This window comes from Charadrius vociferus, unplaced genomic scaffold (genome assembly GCF_000708025.1).
Source record: "Charadrius vociferus isolate BGI_N301 unplaced genomic scaffold, ASM70802v2 scaffold260, whole genome shotgun sequence".
NCBI classification, from domain to species: domain Eukaryota; kingdom Metazoa; phylum Chordata; class Aves; order Charadriiformes; family Charadriidae; genus Charadrius; species Charadrius vociferus.
In genome coordinates this window covers 1,556,781-1,576,552 of record NW_009646410.1, presented here as the reverse complement: position 1 = coordinate 1,576,552, position 19,772 = coordinate 1,556,781, and the positions used below count along the sequence as shown (strand labels likewise).

Genomic DNA, 19,772 nt, shown 5'->3' with positions numbered 1-19,772 from the left:
TTTCCCTTTTATCTCTTGTAACATGCAGACTGCGCATGCTCACAAGCAGCACGCAGTTAATTAATATTCCAAACTGATACTACAATGCAAATATAAAGGCAGTCTGATGGCCAATCTCAGCAGTGGCATCTTTATGACAATGCTGTAAGTCTTAACTGCTTTACAAAGGCTGAAGGCCTACATTTTTATTGTGAGATTTCTGTAATTTCTTAACCAGCTGCAGCCTAAGCCAGACTTTTTAGGGGTCACAGAACCCAACAGCCAACTAACTGCTGAAAAAAGTAAGCTTGAAATGAAATACTAACTGATAGCACCAAAAAACCCAAACCCACAAACACCACAGAATAACTAAGCATCCAAATTAATGGACTAAGCTTGAAGACATGAGTAGATTTATTAGGAAATAAACTTACTTAATATTAAACGTTCAATGACAGAGACAATCAAATTTGTAACAGAAATTCAAAGATACTTTATTTCCATTTCTCGTATATCAAGAAGCTAGGAATAGCTTAGTTGTAAAAATGGGATTCATTTTAGTTCGATTCACACAAATACTAAACATTTATTCTTGTGTTTTAAAGTCCAAGAATGAAAACTTGCAATTAAACACTGAGCAAGCCATGTGTTCAGGTTATGTTTGTTTCTTATCTTAAAAAGTCTTAAAGAAAAAAAGGATACAGGACTTATATTCTCAGTAGCATATGTGCTATTATCAACACATCTTTCTGAACTCTGGGAGGAAACACCAGTCCTGAATTAAATTTTATAAAAAAAAAAATTCTAACTCAACTTTATATTTTTCTACGCCACTACAGCTTTCTTTCACCTCATTTTAAAGCAGATCTTCAGTTTAAGCTGTCTTCCGCTGTCTTCGCAGACTCTTCATGTAGTAGTCCTATAACGCAAAATTTTGGGAAAACAGACAATTAGACAGCATTAAGAGCATTTAGTTTACCATTCCTATATATTGGCCCAGTTGTTAGCTGTCATCTTAACTCTACAAAAATGTCAACATTGAACGTGACTGGCTTTAGAAGCAATAATGTAGCATTAATGGTTTAATAATCGACATTAAGTGTTTAAGAGTTCCTAGCACAAATAATGCAACTACAGTAACAATTTACGTTGCAAGAAGCTCATTTATCAGCTGCACTCTCCATTGTTAGTTCCTTATTTCAGGTATACAATTAAAGACCTTCTGTAAGTAAGAAAGCTATGTCAAGAGTCGGGAAAAAACTTCAAGTTTTCCTTTAATACAGTATATGTATTTCCTATTGTTTAGCTCCTTCATTTCCAACAAACAGTTTTTCAGTATACACTCTTGCCATGAACATTGTAATCATTTGGTGGCATCTGTCTTTATATTTACATTTGCCTTAGAAGTCTGTTATCAGCCATTCCACTTCTCTGTACTATGGATGACTGCAAATTCTCCTACACAGTAGGAAATATTAAACACATACCTCTTAAAGACTTGAATTGCATTGAAAGTAACAAGGCGATTATTATGTAGTGTTTATTGCATTTTAAACTCTTTAAAGATATCTAATTCTGGGCAGCACTGCATCCCTACATACAGTTGAAAGAAAATTCCATTCTGTTAACATCAGATTAACAGTATTCACACAATACACAAAAAGTCCTTTTCACTATCTTGAAAATCAAAAACACAACAGTAAGCTTAAAGATTACAGGCAACAGCATTCAAACATGGATGTGGGTAGAGAAAGGAGTACCTGGCATGAGTACCTGCTTAGTTTGACTGAATCCTTGATTTTTAATTTGGCTTTTCATGGGCCGCTCACAACACCAACGCTGTGTGAGGTATGGTAGTCAGCTGCAATAATTCATAAACCCTACACTTCCATCAATCCAATGCTACTGGCTCTCGAGTTACAGAACAAACTGCATTAGAATGCAAGGCAATAAAGCAAAAAAACTAGAAACATCCTTGACAAAGAAATACTAGCAGTTTATATGAAAACAAAGTAGTCCAACATGTGCCTCAAATATTAAGTATTAAAGCAAAAGTTTCTGCTGATGTACCAACACAATATGGACTTAAATACAAAAACAGTTCAACTTTTTTTAAAAAACGATAACAAAATCCCTAAAAATAAAAAAGGATAATTAATTTTTCTATGGTGGCTATATTACAAATATGTCCCAAAGAGGCACACTAATGGGGGCACGAGTCTGCTACAAAATAGCTGAGACAAAACAATGTACCTCAAAATGTTTTGCAGGACTACACTGTCTTTTCCTTCAGAAGGTGCTTTAGTATGTCTTCTTACTTGGCTTAGTTCCATCTTCATCTGTGCATACTTACGCTGCACTGTTAAACAGTAACAAAAAGCCCTAATCAAAGTTTGAAATAATGCACTTACCTCTGTCTGATCTGAGGTCATATCAGATCAGTTTTAATTGGACTGAGTGTCACCTTCAGATTTAATGTCTTCACTGGTCCCATTGACCTCATTCTTAGTATCACTCTCCTTCGAGTCTGTATTTGTGTCTTCACTCTGTTTTTCTCGACTACTGGACTTCATACTACTTTTTTTATCATCAGATCCCCTCTTTTCTGCCATGAAAGAAGACATTGACCATGGATTTCAAAGTAAAAACAAACATTGCACATGTGAGATATATATTGCATACACAATGGGACAATTACTTTCTATAGCAGTAACAGTAATAACTCAAAAAGTTGCAGAAATAGGCTTCAGACTACCATGCTGGAATGGAGAGGGTACAAAAAAAGGTCAAAGGGGTCAGTACAGGGTGGGGAAAAGAGGAGAAAGGACAGACCTCCTAACAGAGGCAGCTACTCAGCTGTCTCTTGAAATACACAAATTGGGGGTAGAGAGGCAGTCAAGAAGATAGGCAAATGTGTAATTATGGTGCATGGCTTCCTTACTTATCGTGGGACTCTTTTTGTCCCCAAGTTTTAATTTATGATGTGCACGGCCTTCTTTGGTTTACAATTCTCATTAAATATGACTCTTGAAAAGAGAATCAGAAAAGAGTGATGGGACAATGCATCAGTGCATTGTCAAATATATCAATACTTGCAAATTTAAGAAACTAGCCACCCCAAACAATTAAACACTTGGGGAAACAAACAATATTAAGCACTGCTAGCTTTGAAGGTGGGGATCACAGTGACAATCAAAATTAACTTTACTGTACAGTATGTCACAGAAGCTGCACGCTTGTCAGCATTATTAATTGTCAATTTTATAAAAATGGCAGGCAGTTATAATCCACGCATTAAAAAGGCAGTTTGGAAGATATATAAAAAGCACTGTTTTCCAAAGGCAAAAGAACAGCAAGACAGGAAGGACCCCACAATTTCATCACAAATTGGAAAGTTGACTGAAGAGTTTGCTACACTGCTGAAAAACTTATCTTTTCCTCAATATCTTCAAAGAAGGAAGCCAGAAGTAAAAATATTTCCATGGGACGAAAAACATTCAGTATTAGAGCTGCGTGCCTCATTCGTTAACTTCAGTATTTGCAAGTTAATAAAAATATCATTTCTTTCTGTATTATTTCACACCATAATATTCAACCTTTGATCAGTAAAGACACTTTGGAGAGAAAAAAAATAAATCTGAGAAACCAACCTCTCGGATGTCATCATACAGAACAACATTCACGCTCTTTTTCCTGATTATTCCCTGCTATCCGGGCAATTAAAATAATATAAATATATATATATATCCCCAGCACAGGAGCACACAGATCGAACACTCTGAAAAAGCTATTTTAAATAATGTTATCACCTAGACTGGCATAACACACTTTCGTATTCCAGAAGACAAAGTAGAAATTAAGCTTTAAAAGAGAAGCAACATCCCAACTTCTTCGCTTTAAAACAGACCACAAAGGGGAGGGGTAAAGCCCCCACACAGAAATGAGGGCAACTGCCTAATGAACACTGCTACCGAGGTTTCATCTGAAGCAGCACATCCAGTGCACGGTGCTTGCAGAAAGCACGCAGCGATGTCAAAAAGCTAACTGAAGAACTAATAATTTTGTATCTGTCTGCCCTCAGTTTTGCAACTCCGCAGGTAGATTGCACTCTAACTAACCTTGTTAAAAAGTCTTCTTTTTGTGTCTTATAGGTATCTCCGATGCACACGTAGATCCACTGAGGAATAGTAGTCTTGTTTCCCCGCAGAGGACTAGTAGTCAGTCCAATAATCTTATCTTCTGTCCTATGTAGATATGGTAGATCTTAATAGCCCTATGGATGTGCAGTGTGCAGGGTTTTGTTCTGTCTTGTTTGTTTCTTGAATTTGGTCAGGAAGGATAATTTTGTTTAAGGTTAAAAAACTACTATTAAACTGTGGTATGAAAGATGAAACTCTTCTAAAAACTTTAATTATAAAGTAGGTTTACCATAGCAAACCTCCAGTTTGCCAAGCAGAACTGAGAAAGTGTATTCAACAAATAACTGAACTTCTTTCAACTCCTGGGGTATCTGCAAGCAGTTAAGTTCCTCCACTGTATTTTCCATCAGTAAGATTTCTTTCTTTAAAAGCACATACAATTAGTTTGCTGTTGAAACTGTGTATATTATTTCAGCTGTGGTCTATTAGGTATAATCACATAATATTCACTTTGCTTCCTGATTCAACACATGCACATTTTTCTGATTGAGTTCGTGTGGGCAACTAAGATGTATTTTGTGAGAATTCTTACCAAGATAATGTGAATGGTTTTACTGTTCAGAGAACGCAAAAATCAGTCAAACAATATCCAGTATTACTGAGGGTTTGGGTGTTCTGACAGTATTTGCTGAGGTTTATTCACTAACATGAAAACACAATCACAAATATTATTATTTTTATATAAATATAAGAATCCAGATTAAGGAAGGTAAAGAGTCAAGTTAAAGTGGTCTGGAGCCATGTTCCAGTATTAACCCTTCATAAAATGAAGGTACATGCAGAACACATTCTCCTCTTAAAAAAAACCCTATTTATTTCACCTACTCTGAAGTTGAACAGTAGTTGCCTTCTGCTGGTTTACGTTAAGCTAAGGATCAGCTGATGTTTACGGCTGGCAGGATCCTTCCTTTAGCAAGTGTACCACTGTTCCTGAAACTTGAGTCAGAAATTAAGTATCTCCATTTTTACATATACGTTTTTCTTACGATCTTAAAGGTCGCTGTATTCCACAGTATTTTAGTGAACAAGAAGCCAGGACTTCTGAATTTTAAAAGTATGGCACTAATTTAATGGGTAACACTAGGCACAACGTAGGCAACTGTGCCCTGCTTTTTTTCCTGCGGAGATTCATGTTTTTAAAGCAGTTTGAGATTTCAAGATGAAAGGCACTACGATGAGTAGTTATAGCCAGGTCTTTGCTGCTTACTTTTATAATTGCAGATCAATGGTGGATATAAAGACAATTAGATTCTGAAGCCAATATTCCCAATGGAGCAGTAAATGTAATAAGTTCAGTCTTAACTTCCACATTAGCCAGGTAGCCAGCCACACGCTTCAGATATATGAACCTCTAAAGCTACCGACTTCACTAAATACCTACAATGCCACATTGCAAATGTGGTATTGCAATGATATTTACAGCTTCATCATGGAAATTCAATGCTTACTTGTTAAATACTATTAGTTTAGGGTTCCCCCCCCCCCTTTTTTATTAAAGATTTTCCCAACAAAGGGAAAAAACACACTTCTTCAGCATTACAGTCCTGCTCTAAGGCCTATTGGTGTTTCCACAAATGTTGTGATTACACAGTCAAAAAAAGTACTGTTTTCCCAGGTGGAATTTTCATCACAGCTCATAGCATCACCTCACTGTTCTCATTTCTGGAGGAAGAAAGTAGCAAGCAGCAAATAAACGGCCAGCAGGGAAATCAGCAAGTTAAAACTAAAAATACTGAGATGCTGAAGAAAGTTCACTAGCTCCTCTGTTTACAGAAAGATTAAGGATAGAACTGAGAAGCCATTAAGCTCAGAAACAGACCAAATCTGAATAAATAAGAACACAGTTATTTATATGCCTAGATACACACAGAATACTGGATAGGACATTCTTGACTAAGTACCAGAAATCTGTTCATAAAATAGGCAAAAAAAGGCACAGTATCAGGTAGGAATAAAGTAACAAATGGACAGATATAGGCTACAACACTGAATCTGAGTTGAAACACTATGTATGAGTTCCACTGCCAATGAGCAAGCAGCAAAAAACCACTTGCTTATAAAGGGCAAAGCAAAATGAGAGAAGAATCAATACTAAAGATCCACCGTAGTGTAAACCAGAAAAATTAAAACAGTCAAGGGAAGTCAGGCAAGAAAAATACACGAAGCATTACCAACATTTTGAGAACTAATCCACTGAATAAATATGGAAAAGTAAGGGTAGGGCTAACAGGCCTACACAATCCAGAAACATGCACATAGCACCTTTCATTCCAGAGAACCTCAAAAGTACCTTAGAAACATAACCAAATTGTTTCAACCATTACTGACGGTCAGCTCTAATAATGAAGTGGGGTGGCTGTTTCACACTGGACATTAGTCAGCACCCCACCAGAGCCAGTAGTTCAAGCCAGAAGTCAGTACTACGCTCCTCCGGGAATTTCAAACAACTTTTAAAGGGGGAAATTTAGCAATAACAGTGAATTAGTATCTTTTAAAACCTGCAGTGTTCTCTTTGTAGCTCTTTTTAATCCTACTTAAAGGTAAAGCTTCTGAACACCAGCCTTTGATGAAGCAGTAAGTCACCATGAATGCTGTTCTATGTGGCATATACTGTATAGAAGTGTTCCAAGGACTAAAACTGACAGAGCAAATCTCACTTCATTTGGGAAAACAAAACAAAAATTAACAAGGGGTAAGGATGTGGGGAAGAGCAGGAGATTGGTGAGAGGGCATGAAATCGTAATTTAGAGCATTACAGAAATTCTGCAAGATTTATCTTGGACTGTATTCATAGATTAGAAAAAAATTTAAAAGTGCTGTTAAAGGAAAATAAAGGAGACACGACAGCGTACAGAAGTAATAGATTGTACAGGGAAAAACCAGCTAGCAATCTCCCACAAAACACATACCAGCAAAGGGTAATTACAGCAATACTTGCTAACAGTAGGAATAGAAGATACTCAATCTTAATAAAATCTGATTACAGGCTTATGTTTTTCTAAAGGTAAACAGTAAACACGTCTCAAAATACAGAAAAATCCTTGCACGCTTAATTTGTAGACAAAGTGGTAAGCTTTTAATAACTACTGTAAGAGATAAGAGGTGGACACTGGGGTGTACGTATGCATGCACGTGCAGTAACAATAACTGGAACGAACAAAACGCTTCAAATTGGTTAACAGCAGCATACACAGTGTATAAAACCAGATCTGATTTGATGCTAAGAACTTTCAGTCACTCACTGAACGACTAAGAACTTTTGAGACTTTAGGGGAAAATTAGTTTCAGAACTTGATATGAACTCAGTCTTCACACAAACATACCTTTTTCTTTTGACTTCCTGTCTTGTTCTCTCTCTCTGCTTTTGCTTCTGTGCTTGTAGGATTTCCGATCCCGGCTTTTTGATCGCCTCCTGTCCCTACTACGAGACCTATGTTTTCTTTCTGATCTATCATGACTTCTGCTTCTTCTTCGATCACGACTCCTTAACATGAGAGAAAATTTCAAAAAGTAAACGTTAGCTAGTATTTTCTCACTCAGAAGATAGAAAGTGTTTCTGGTTTACTGTTGTAATACATTGATTTTTTGCAGAAAACAAGTATTTAAAATAAGCCTTAGCATACTGTATATAAGTATTTCTTAGGAAAAAAGACCTGGCTTCATATTGCCTTCTTTGTTTACTCAAACATTCAACCATACAGCTTAAAAATATCCACTACTAAGAATTAAAGACCAACTTAATTAAGGAAAAAACAAAACAAGACCCTGTTCTTTGGGAACATTTGTCTACTCAAAGCTCCCTCATGATACCACTTCCACCACAATGCGGTCATCAATTTCCAAAAATGGAGATAAGACAGTGAACACGCAGCAACACTTGCTTAGCCTTAGAACCAGTAAAGTATGTCTTCACCTGGAGATAGGAACAGTGAAGCTAACAAATCAGTTACGTAACCCAAGCTGACAGATCAAGTCCCAACAAGATTTTTTACATTTTGGAAAGCTGCATGAAAATACTTACACACACACACGCACATACCTGCTTCGCCTTCTTTCTCTGCTTCTTGATCTTTTGTGGTCTCGTGAACGGCTGCATCTTCTGTCAGATGTTCTGCTTGAATGTCTACTCCGTGAACGACTCCTTTTACGCCTCTCTCTATCACGAGCCCTCTCTTTTTCCTTTTCTTCTTCTTCACGTCGTCTCTTCCTTTCCCGCTCTTCTCTTTCCCGTTCCCTCTCTTTCTCTCTCTCTTCCCGTTCTTGTTTCTCTTTTTTTAACCTGTCATCACGGTCAGGTTCTTCTGTTCTTTTTCGTAACTTTTCCTTAAAAAAAAGTTCACAGAAAGAAATGAAGATTACAACAGAGGCTACACAACAATTCTTTACAAAGGCCACAAAAAATTCCCACCTGAATTTACATCTTTGCTTATATCTAGTGTAATCACATACGACGAAGAATGTCAGTGCAAGCACAATGCTAAATGTGCAGTAGGATTCCATTTAATTTTGATATGCCATCTTTGCAGTATTTCACCAACTTGAGAAAGTCCACTGGACAGCCTTTTGTTTACTATAGGAAGCCTCCAAGCAATTTTTTACATTCAATAACCGAAGAGATGCTTACTTTTAAGTCTTCTACAGTAGCTTTTATTTTGGCATAACCCATGTGCTGCTTTCCCATCAAGTGGTCATCTACCCTGGACTGTGCATCTCCCACAATTAAAAAGGCTCCGCAAACTTCACAAACTTCCATTTGCTTTTCTTGGGCCGCAAAGCTCTCAATTGTCTGCAAAAGAAAAATATTTGATAAAGCAAAAGAAAAGTTTTAGCCAAAAGCCAGTGAAGAGGTTTAGAACTTTATTGTTACTGTTGTCAAATCCTAGGCGCTAGTGAAAGCTGAAAATCATAACTGCATGCTTTGTCCTCAGAGCACTGCACCTACTGGGATGAACAGAGCAAAAATAGGCTACATATGCCCGCTCCACGTAAGCCACATGGAAAGAATCAATTGCAAAACCCACAAAACAGACCTTATTCCTTACTGCAAAGGATTAATATGTATATAGTCGTATCTGCATTATCCTTGCAACCTCGGGATTAAGCAAAATAAAAGTCAGTTTTCTCTTAAGATGACTTCTTTGGCATCAACTGGAGCTGCATAATAACCATGCAATATGTCTCCCATTAAGAAATACAAAAATGAATGCTGAGCTTCTATTTAAAAGAATGGTGGTGAAATGCATCCACTGTTTCAACAGACATATGAGACATACACTAGAATTTCAACATAAAATCAAGCGATTATTGCTGTGCAATGTTCATGAATCATATAATATGGAGGCAAACACTATTGCTTGCAATATTTAAGAACATTTGAAAAATGAAACAGGAATCACAATTTGAGTGTATTGTTAAACACCAATATATAACGTTTAAGCACAAGCTCCTTTTTGTTGACAGGAACTTACTACTGATCTCTTAATCTTTGCATTCTGTAGCTCTCCAAGTCAGACAGAAGCCTGTCTCTAGCCACAGCCCTAACACAAAGGCTTTTTGTAACAGTCAAATTGGTAATTCAGTGAAATAATATTGCGCAGGCTACACAGCAAAGTTTAACCGACACCTGAACTACAGTAAGATGCAGCAGGACTGCTGTGCACATAATGTCATAATTTGAGTGCCTGAAACCCGTTCTCAGGTTAGCATGCTGAATCAACACACTGGATTAACACATTAAATGTCATGTTATTGCCTAGTAAATTCTGCACAGAACTTGCATCCCTTAAGTGTAAGGACAAGGTTATTAAGAACGTACTATTGCACCAAATTTTGAATTAAGTCTGACAGAACTACAAATACATTACTTACTGAAGTTGTAGACCTCAGCAATTCCCTCTCTTCCTTTAACTGTTCAACAAGCTTCATCATTCCTTGTGCCTCTTCCACCTTGCCTTCTGAACCTAATTCTTCAATCTAAAGGAGAATAAAAAAAGTTCAACTATAATTTTTAATCAAGTAACAAAAGCAAGAGATCTCTGTTACAGGGGATAAAAATTACTCACTTGTTGTAGAAGTACATCAATTTTGTCAGTTAACACCTGAATCTTCTCTTCATTTTTACCAGTAGGTCCCGCTCCCTGCCAAACAGTACAAGTGTATCTTTTTTTATTTAGTTAAAATAGCTTTAAAACACGCGAATGTATGTCTTGTCATATTCCAGAGACACTTCAGGAATAACATCCTCCCTGCCTCTTCTCCCATGAGGACCTACTAATAATAGTATAGTCTAACATAAAACACTCCTCAACGCAGCTTACTCCACTTCTCGCTCTATGAAGCAAGTTCTAGTTACACTAATTCCTCCTAAATCAACAAAAACGTTCAAGGCCCTGCCCATAAAAGGTAAGACATCTGAATTCAAAGTCCTAAATTTAAACCCTGAAGCTGCCAAGCGGCTATTACGCATCCTTGCAGACACTCAAGTACGACTCAGAATTTCTGTGGGCTCTGAAATTTAACTTCTGAGCATAAATGCAAGAAGAATCTCACTTCATCCAAAATGTACTTGCTGGTGTAAGTCCTCTCTGTAAGCTGCCAGAATACACTTACACCTGCTTCCCCCCCAACCTTTGCTCTACTCCACAGCCAATAAACTCTCTTGACTGAAGATACTGTCTACAGCTCCTTCTGCAGCAACTGGACTTTGCACAGAACAATTACTTGGGGGAGGAAAAAGGAGCAAGCAGTCCCCTTAGCAGTCAGGGAACTCTCAGAGCACAGGCCACAGTCACTGCTCCAAATCAAGTGGCAGACAAAAAAAAGTGAGTGCAGTAAACACATGAAATTTTTGTCCCAGTCAGTTTAAGCTTTTAATTAACAGCTGTCTAGTATGCAGCTTGGAACTGAGAAAAGTTGTACAGAAGTGTTTCTCAGATTTTCGTGATTCCATCATTGTCTGCCAATGGCGGTGCTGGAGCAGAAAGAGGCTACTGCCTAAGTGTGGCATCTGACAAGGGGGTTTCGCTCCATCAGCTGCTGAACGACCCAGTAATTGCCTACTTCAGTAACATCACCATGCTATAGCTTCCCAGCAGAAGGAAGGAGGAATATGAAACTTGGGGAGAGCAGGTAAACTCTACCCTGTTAACAGGGTAAAGCTGACACTTGACAGGATTAATGTTCCAGGGCAGAGAACAGATACTGATTCTGAGAAAACAGAGATGAGAAGCACAGAGAGGGACTCTTGCTGACTGTGGAGCTGCTTGGCTTGTCCATTAGGGCTAGATGCAATCTGCTGGGTAACAGATGAAAAGACTTATCTAATAGGAATCTTCTGGAAAACAATGTATTTTACTCGAAGAGACAAGGTAAAGAGAATATGAAGACGCTATCTAGAGGAAAAACTGTCTCAATGATTCTTCCAGACTCACCCCAGAAGACTGTTGATTCTGTGACAGTGCCAAACGAGCATGGCCTCTTCGAATCCTGCGTTCTACCTCTGCAAGTAAGCTTTGTAAATAGCGTAGGAAGTCTCTTTCATAGCCCACTTTCATAAAACGAGAGCTCTTCTCGTACCTGGTAAAATATTTTTAAAATGAAAGCTCCTATCACCCCATAATATATGAAATAACAAAATAACAAGTAACAAAACCTGCAATGTTATAAATTCTTGCTCAAAGTAGAGAATATTATACATTTAAATAAATGCTTACATAAATCAAAAAGCAGCTAGTTTCTTGCGGTTGGGTTACTTTTAAAAAATTTCAAGCATGCTAGTAACACTATCTGCATTAACATATCAACCAACATACTTACTGTTTACGTAGATTTTCATCATGAATTTTTTCACAAGGACCTAAAAAGACCACACAAAATGTTTAAGCTTGCATTCTTGAAAGCTGTATTCACACTCCATCAGCATTTGTTTGTGCACCGTGATAGAACAGAACTATAAACACTTCCCAGGGACTTTTATGCCTGCCTTTCTGCTTCCCTTGCTTGGAGTTTGAAAGACACATTAAAGAAGAAGAATGCCAACATGGTTTAGTAATTATAAAACCAAAGGAGATTCTGGATGACATATAAAGTCTTCATATAAAACAGACTTTCCAGATCAAGTTCTATATCAGTAAAACTGCACAAACAAAATAATACCTTAAACATCTGGGGTCTTAAAAAAAAAAAAAAAAAAAAAGTAAAATGACATATAAAGGGTAATTTCACCAAGCAGCACCTCCTAAGCTCCAGTGTTCTTTGTAATAAAAAACCAGCTACTTAAAATGTTGATCTTCATAGTAAAATTAGGGGGTATGTAGCCTGAGTTCATGAAGGCAGTCAAGTTAAAATTCCACACCTTCCCCAGCCTATCAAACTCTTCAATGGAATTCAAAATTAATGCTAAAACAAGAAGCCTGTTTTTCCTAGTTACCGTCTCCAAACTACATGTTGTCCGCACACCATTGCTTGAAAGCTACTAATAACATGGAGACGGCCTTCAGTAACAACTATTACAGTAAATGAGTCTCTAAAGTGAAGAAGCTCAAAAATATATACTCACACAAAAGTAAGTTAAAACCCTGCCCAGGTAGAATAAACCAAACTAGAAGCCAACACTTCAGGAGGAGAAAACCACCCCATACCCAATAATCTAGTTTACACTGTAAGAAAAACAAATAAAAAATAAAGAATGAAGTCTTTTCACTTGGAGGAAGTGGGATCAGGAATAAACATTGCTCTTAATATATCACTAGCAATCCTTAAAAAAAGAAAAAAGAATTTTCAGAGGGTTCTGACAGAGCATTAAACAATAAAAATGTAGTTTGAAAACAAAAGTTCAATTGTAATTACATGTAAGTGAATAAAAATGAAAATACTTATAGACTTACCTAAATCAGAACGGGTATTGGTAAATAATTCAGCTGGGCAAAAGCCACAAAGGTAGTATTTACAAACCTGACAGAGGAAAAGAAAGAAACAGGCATCATTTTTTTCCTTATGAATGGGCATATTTAGGTAATCACTTCCATTTTCTAAAATACAGCGTAAAAATCCGCTTTGTACACTGCAAAATTTCTGAAACACACGCATACACCCTCCATCTTTGTGTTACTCAGTAGCAGCAAGTGCTACAAGGTGCATCTTTAGACAAAACACCAAAAATCTTACTTTCCATTCCAATAATGCTATTTCTTACTTTTACTGGTAAATATTGAAGATTACAGGAAAGTGTGACCTATTTGTAAATATAATATATTATTTGATACTTCTGAAGGAATTAAATCAGACTGGACTGTGAAAAAAGTTTCTGTGAAATTCCTTAACTGTGAAAACCTACAGGGAAATAACGTTTTCCATGGAAGCATAAAAGCAAGTTCCTCTTCAGCTTGTCCGTAACGACTTTGTGCGCAATCTCCATTTCTTCCATGCTTGGAGAACAGGAGCCATCAGCATTCAAACACAAGGCACTGCCTCAAGGATTCTGATGTCAATTAAAAGACTTAAGAACACACATGATAACTATCTAAAAGCTTCCCCATTCCAATGCTTTTAAAAACCCCTACTTTAAGAATGACGTGGGGATACTTCTTAAGGCAGACATAGAAGACACTCATTTTAACCTGGTTTCCTGCCAATTAAAAAATGGTTTCTTTTGTTTCTACATAGCCTATTTTTACATTAGCAAGTCAGGTTCTTTTTGATAACAGAAAAATACCACCAGGAAGTTAGAAAAAAAAAACCCAGCTTGTTAGTCTAGCCAGTAAATACTTAACACATGAGGGGATAAACCCAGCTTTTGTTAAAAAGATTATTCACCCTCACCCATGAGCATGGGCTTAGCTAGTCAAGTTGGTCGGTTCTTTAAGTTCGTACTCAGACAGGTGATATCACCTGTCTATTAGAACAGGCAAAAAGATAAAATCAGAAATACTTTCACCCCTAACTTCATAAGTAACCTTAAATAATTGGTTCTTCAATAGACCCTTCCCCCTGGATGTGACTGCCATCGTCAATCCAAAACTAGCCTGGACATTCTTCTAACATCTCTTATGTTACACCCGTTCCTAATATTTGGCAAATCTAGTAATTGCCACTGTGAATTACAACCTAGTTCTAACACTCTCATATAAACTGTGGGCAAAGATTTGCGACACATTATTTCCTAAGATACATTTTGAAGTATTTTAACAAATGGGGGTCAGGAGGAGAGAGACCCAAAACCTACCCCACACCCCAACACCTTTGTGACACTAGTTGATCAAATTAGATCAGTCTGATTTATTTTACCCTGCTGTAACTATTAAGACTTCAAATCAGACTACAGAAGTTAAAGCTAGACTGACTGCCTTACAAATTACACAGAAAAACAATCAAGCTTTCTACTAACAAGCCACGGACGTGAAAAACAAAACAAAAATATTTTTTTTATATAATTTGAATACTTCTCCCACGATCCAGGTTAGAACACTGTGGCACCTATCTGAAGCAATTTATCAATAATACTTAAGAAAACACCGTACAAAATCACAAATTTTTTTCTTCTCAGGAAGCAAGGGAAAGTTACTGGACAAAATCTGGTTTCAGAATCTGCTATCTTCTCTGAAAGCCACAATGTCCCTTGTTTTAATATCAAGTTGTTTCACGGGAGCAGTTTCTGGGATGAACTCCTGTACCAGTCAATAGAAATACAATTTCTCCCTACGTTCTCTTTTCTCCTGCGTTTTCTCATCCTCACATCCAAGTAATGGGGTCAGTGAACAAGCACTTCCCCCAAAAAATTTCAGGGATGGATGAGACAATTCCCTAAGACATAGAGAGCACAATAGTAATGGTCTGACTGTATTATACTGTAAAAAGAGAGTTGTACATCATCTTCTATGAGCCAAACAATTCTGCAAACTGGTGTGTAACAATTTTGAAAGCAACAAAAGGAGCAATGGAAAAGTAACAAGAGGCAGAAGTACAATGAACAAAACAAAACAAACAAGCAAACAAACAAACAAAACCAACACCAGAAATAATTATTTTATCACACAATCATAAAATGGTTTGGGTTGGAGGGGACCTTAAAGATCATCACGTTCCAACCCCCCTGCCATGGGCAGGGACACATTCTACCAGACCAGGTTGCTCTAAGTCCCATCCAGCCTGGCCTTAAACACTTCCAGGAATGGAGCTTCCACAGCTTCAAGAAGCAGCACTGCTCGGAAGCCTCCTCTTATGAGCTGATGGTTACAGCCAAAAAATGTAGTGACCAATAATAAAATATGCAGCTTACACACATGCCACACATTCTATTAACTATTTATATAGTAAAAACGCCAACAACAACAACGAAACACTGAAAAGCTGCATTAACTTTCTCCTAACCAGCTTTGGCTGCTATGGTACCTAGTGAATTCCTTGACATTCTCTCTTAAGAGGCAGCCTGCAGAGGAATACTTGCATTAGAGTGGTTCAGACTAGTGTGTCTGCAGCAATTTTCTCACTCTCTCATACCTATTTCATTATGCTCTTCCAATGGATTTTGCTTCAACAGAAAAGCATTACTTGAGAGAATCCTGCAGCTATCTTGAAAGTTATCATTCTGGCTTAGCATCACCATGTAGTACATCTGCCTTGACAGGCTGTAGATGCCAGTCAGTTGCACTTACAGTTGGTCTTAAGTAATCAATGATGAGTAAGAATAGAAAGGGCCAAGAAATGGCTGAAGCACCACAGAGCCATTAAAGGACTGAAACAGAGGTGATACGCTTCAAATGGCATTACTCATCCATGGCTTATCAGAGTGCTGCACTTAGCACAAGTCAGAAGTAATATGGAAATACATTCCATAATTGTAGAAACAGAGCAACAGAAAGTTTAGTATGGATATTTACCTATACAGGTAACAAGCACTTACTCTTTTTTCCCAAATTATTGTAATGACATTGCTGCCAAGAAGCTTGACAGTAGCATTCCTCTCTGTTCTAACTACTGCAGCAGAAATAGCCACTGCTTGTGTCTCAAAGCCCTTAGGGTCTCACGTTTTGGTAAGACACTAGGACAAATACAGATAACTTGGAACTTGCCACTTCTTCATCCCAAATTCACTAATCCTTGAAGTCTTAGAGGTGGGAAAGTTGTATCCTTCACTTCAAAGTTGACTAAGCTGACAACAAGAATGGCTAGTTCTTCCACAGTCTGTGAACCAATTCAAAGCTTTCCTATATAAAGAAGCTATTGACAGCTCTGTATCATTAATACTTCTACACCAACATGTTCTTTTTCTGCAAGGAATTATTTACTGATGGAGAAGTATCAGTATAACTGTAATAAAGAATTATGTAAGCCAATTCCTTTAGGCAGACAATTCCTAGTAAAAAGGCTGAGAATAAAGTCCAGCAGGTTGTGGCTTATACACTAAAAACTACAAAATTCCTTCATATAGATGAGCTCTTTGAAACCATTAAAGTTCATACACATCAGACATGTTATAAGCAATGTCCATCCACCCAAAACCAAATATAAGCCCTTCTCCCAAACCCCTCTGACAAGTAACCTGCCATTACTAATATTCTTCCAAAACAAGTAACATATAAGTCCTCACACCCTGGAGGATTGTGAGATTCTACCTAGATGCAAAACAATTTAGGTCTTTGTTATTAAAAAAACTAAAAGTGTAACACATCATAAATAGCTAATACCATCAAATCATATTTTAAAGGCAGAACCTACATTCTGAGAAACAGCATTCCTGTGAGAGGTAATTGCTCTGTCATTTGTCCCTCTCAGCTCCCCACTTTCTGAAAACGCTGAATTTACCTTGAAGGAACCATGGCAATCTCAAAGCCTTATATGAAGCATGGGTAGACAATGCTGGGGTTTCTTGTGCTACAGAACAGCCTCCAAACTCTTACGCAATCACTGTTGCCACATGAACTTGGTTTTGTATAGGTGGCATATTAAAGCAAGAACGCATGAATCAATAGTTACTGTTCCAGAAATACACTTTGTTGACGGATATGACAGTAAACAGAAAGACTAAAATATATGATACTAATAATTTCCTCCTGCATACAAACCAGAAAGCCTTTATGCCAAAACCAGAATTGATCATCTAAGGACACGCTGCAATACTGAAATATAAAGCAACTGCGATTTCCATTTTTTAAGATTAAAGGCTTTAATCACGTAAAGTTTTAAAGTAAGAACTTGAGCTCTACAAAAGGCTTTACAATAAATGATCAACATGTTTCATTAGAACCGCAAACAGATGATCAGCTATCACACACTCTGCTTCTGCACCTTCAAAACAATCTACTCCTATCTTGTATTTCATTGCATCTTCCATATAGTTTTCGATAGTGACCTAGGGACAATTTACAAATTATACAGAAAATAGAGCTGAGCTTGTTTTGATAACCTTCCATATCTAAAACTGATGATACGTGACACAAAATCCTAAACTTTGGTATGAGTGCAACATGCTTAAATTCAAAAGGTTACATGCTGATCCGTGTCTAATTTTACAAGAGATAACATTAGCACATGCATTTCATCTTAAAAGCAAACCAGCAGTCAAGTAGATGAATTAATGTTATTATTTGAACCTTATCTGCATTTCCTGTCTTTTAAAACATGTCAGCACTGCAAATTTAATCTTTCAGTGATGCAGGAAGTCAAACCGAAACACATTTTATGTTTTAACAGTGGTATATTTTTATTAACGTGTCCACTGACTATAGGAATCTATGAAAACATTCCTTTCAGTCAGGAAGCATTTAATAATGGCCCTATAAACTTCATAAATAAAAGCAGGAGCAGAGCAAACAGCAGCAGTTCCTGCAAGACCGAAAGGCTCAACCCTAAGCCTGTAAATTTCCCACCGGCCTCAGACACAGGACAGATCTCCACTTTCTAAATTGTCAAAGGAGAACTGGGAAGAGGAGACAAGGCCCCATTTCTGAAACAACAAAACTGAACAACAGCATAGAGATAGATTTCTATGGTTATAGTCAGTATCTTCAGCCTAAAATTGAAAAATGTGCTCATATGAAGACGAAGAAAGTCATCTGAACTTGACTGAAGGCAGGGGGGATCTTTCTCACCAAACCAAAACAATCCCTGTACCTATTTTACCTGGACGAACACAGCTCAAGCCACTGACTTCATATTTCCGAAGCTGAACAACTTCTTATTTTGAGTTCAGAATCAAAAGAAAATATGTAACTGAACACCCAATTGAATAACAATATTTGTTTAATAAAAAAAGTCTACGAAGACATTAAGAAGGTCACAACAACTTCCTGGACTCACAATTTCCTCCTGACATGCACAGCTCATCTATATAGCGGTATTTTTCAGGCGGGGGGGAAGTTCACTTGCACAGTCTAAGGCAAGACAAGTATTTGTCCTTATCTCATGCATTCTGAGACAAATTAAAACATGTACTAGCCATCTTTAAAATGACATAACTCTTGTTTGAAAGCATGAAATTCCCGCCTCTGTGATTCAGATGCAATTTAGAACAGCCAAAAGCAAGCATTTCTCCCTCCTCCCAATATAACAACATCCCAAGAAAATGCTAAGGGCAGGGAAGACCTAAATGCTTTTCACAGGTTAAACCACAGAAATCCCTGTCACACATGTAATAAATAAACTATTGTAACTGTGACACTTTCTTTTAACATATACCATAACTCAAAAAATATACCATGAACAAGGAAAAAAAGAAAAACATTTCAGCAGTGTTCACCTCTCCCAAAGAAAGAGCTTTAGGAACTTTCTAACTACCGTTGATTTTTTGGTGGATAACTACGATTATTTATATATGGCTATGATGGACGTCACTAGAAGTCATCGTTCATTAAAGCTGAACCATACCTGAGGAGAAATCCCACTCAAAAATAATAGTAGTAATAATAATAAAATATAAAATCTTGTTTGAAGTATTTATTACAGAAAATTAAGGAATCACCACGTTAACAAAAAAATGCATAAGTACTACTAAACAATAGTACTGTTTCGATTAGCCCTCCCCCCGGAACTGTGGATCTCCTTTGCCTGAGAAAGTACAGAAGAAATCTAGCTTTTCTTAGCAAAATCCTCGGTTTCAAAAGTTTTATGGTTCTTGCTTGTGCTACAACCTCCAGATAGCCAAGTCGGAGTGTCTGTACCCTCCTGTTTCCTTCCCCGATACCGCACTCAGGAAGAGATCCAGAGACACTCGTCTTCCAAACTAACAACTGCCTCACCTCCCTTCGTGAGGGCCAACAGGCTTCTACTCAGAAAAGCAGAATTCCACAATCCCCGCGCCCCCCCCCGCCCCGAGATCTCAGCCACCACCAGGCCCCTCGGAAACCCCTATTCCCGTTCACCGCGGCAAACACGCCACGGCGCACACAGCCTCTCCCCCCTCGCTCCGAAGCCCAAACACAAGGCCTCTCCCCTCCCAGCAGCCCAAACAACGGCGCAAACCCCCTCGCACAGCCTTGCTATGGCGGGACCCTCCTCCCTCCCGGCCATTCGGTTCCTCCTCCTCGTCTTGAGGCTCAGCGAGGTTCCCGCGCAACGGCCCGGGCCTAGCCCGCCCCGCGGCCGCCATGCAGGAGCCCC

General features: G+C 37.9%; 1 protein-coding gene across 2 annotated transcripts; it reads right to left on the bottom strand.

Moving 5' to 3' along the window:
• Positions 1–384: 384 nt before the first annotated feature.
• Positions 385–13,124, bottom strand: LUC7L3 (LUC7-like 3 (S. cerevisiae)). Of its 2 annotated transcripts, XM_009879708.1 has the most exons (12): positions 13,064–13,124; positions 11,994–12,033; positions 11,609–11,753; positions 10,241–10,315; positions 10,047–10,151; positions 8,803–8,964; positions 8,218–8,501; positions 7,502–7,662; positions 2,444–2,584; positions 2,233–2,338; positions 1,753–1,818; positions 385–898 (listed from the first exon to the last, which is right to left on the bottom strand). In XM_009879708.1, the coding sequence occupies exons 3-11, from the start codon at positions 11,729–11,731 to the stop codon at positions 1,794–1,796; spliced, it is 1,182 nt and encodes a 393-aa protein (XP_009878010.1). In that variant the 5' UTR covers positions 11,732–11,753; positions 11,994–12,033; positions 13,064–13,124; the 3' UTR covers positions 385–898; positions 1,753–1,793. The 2 variants fall into 2 exon arrangements, with proteins under 2 accessions (XP_009878010.1, XP_009878018.1); XM_009879716.1 differs by having other exon boundaries at positions 449–1,818.
• Between the last annotated feature and the right edge of the window lie 6,648 nt (positions 13,125–19,772).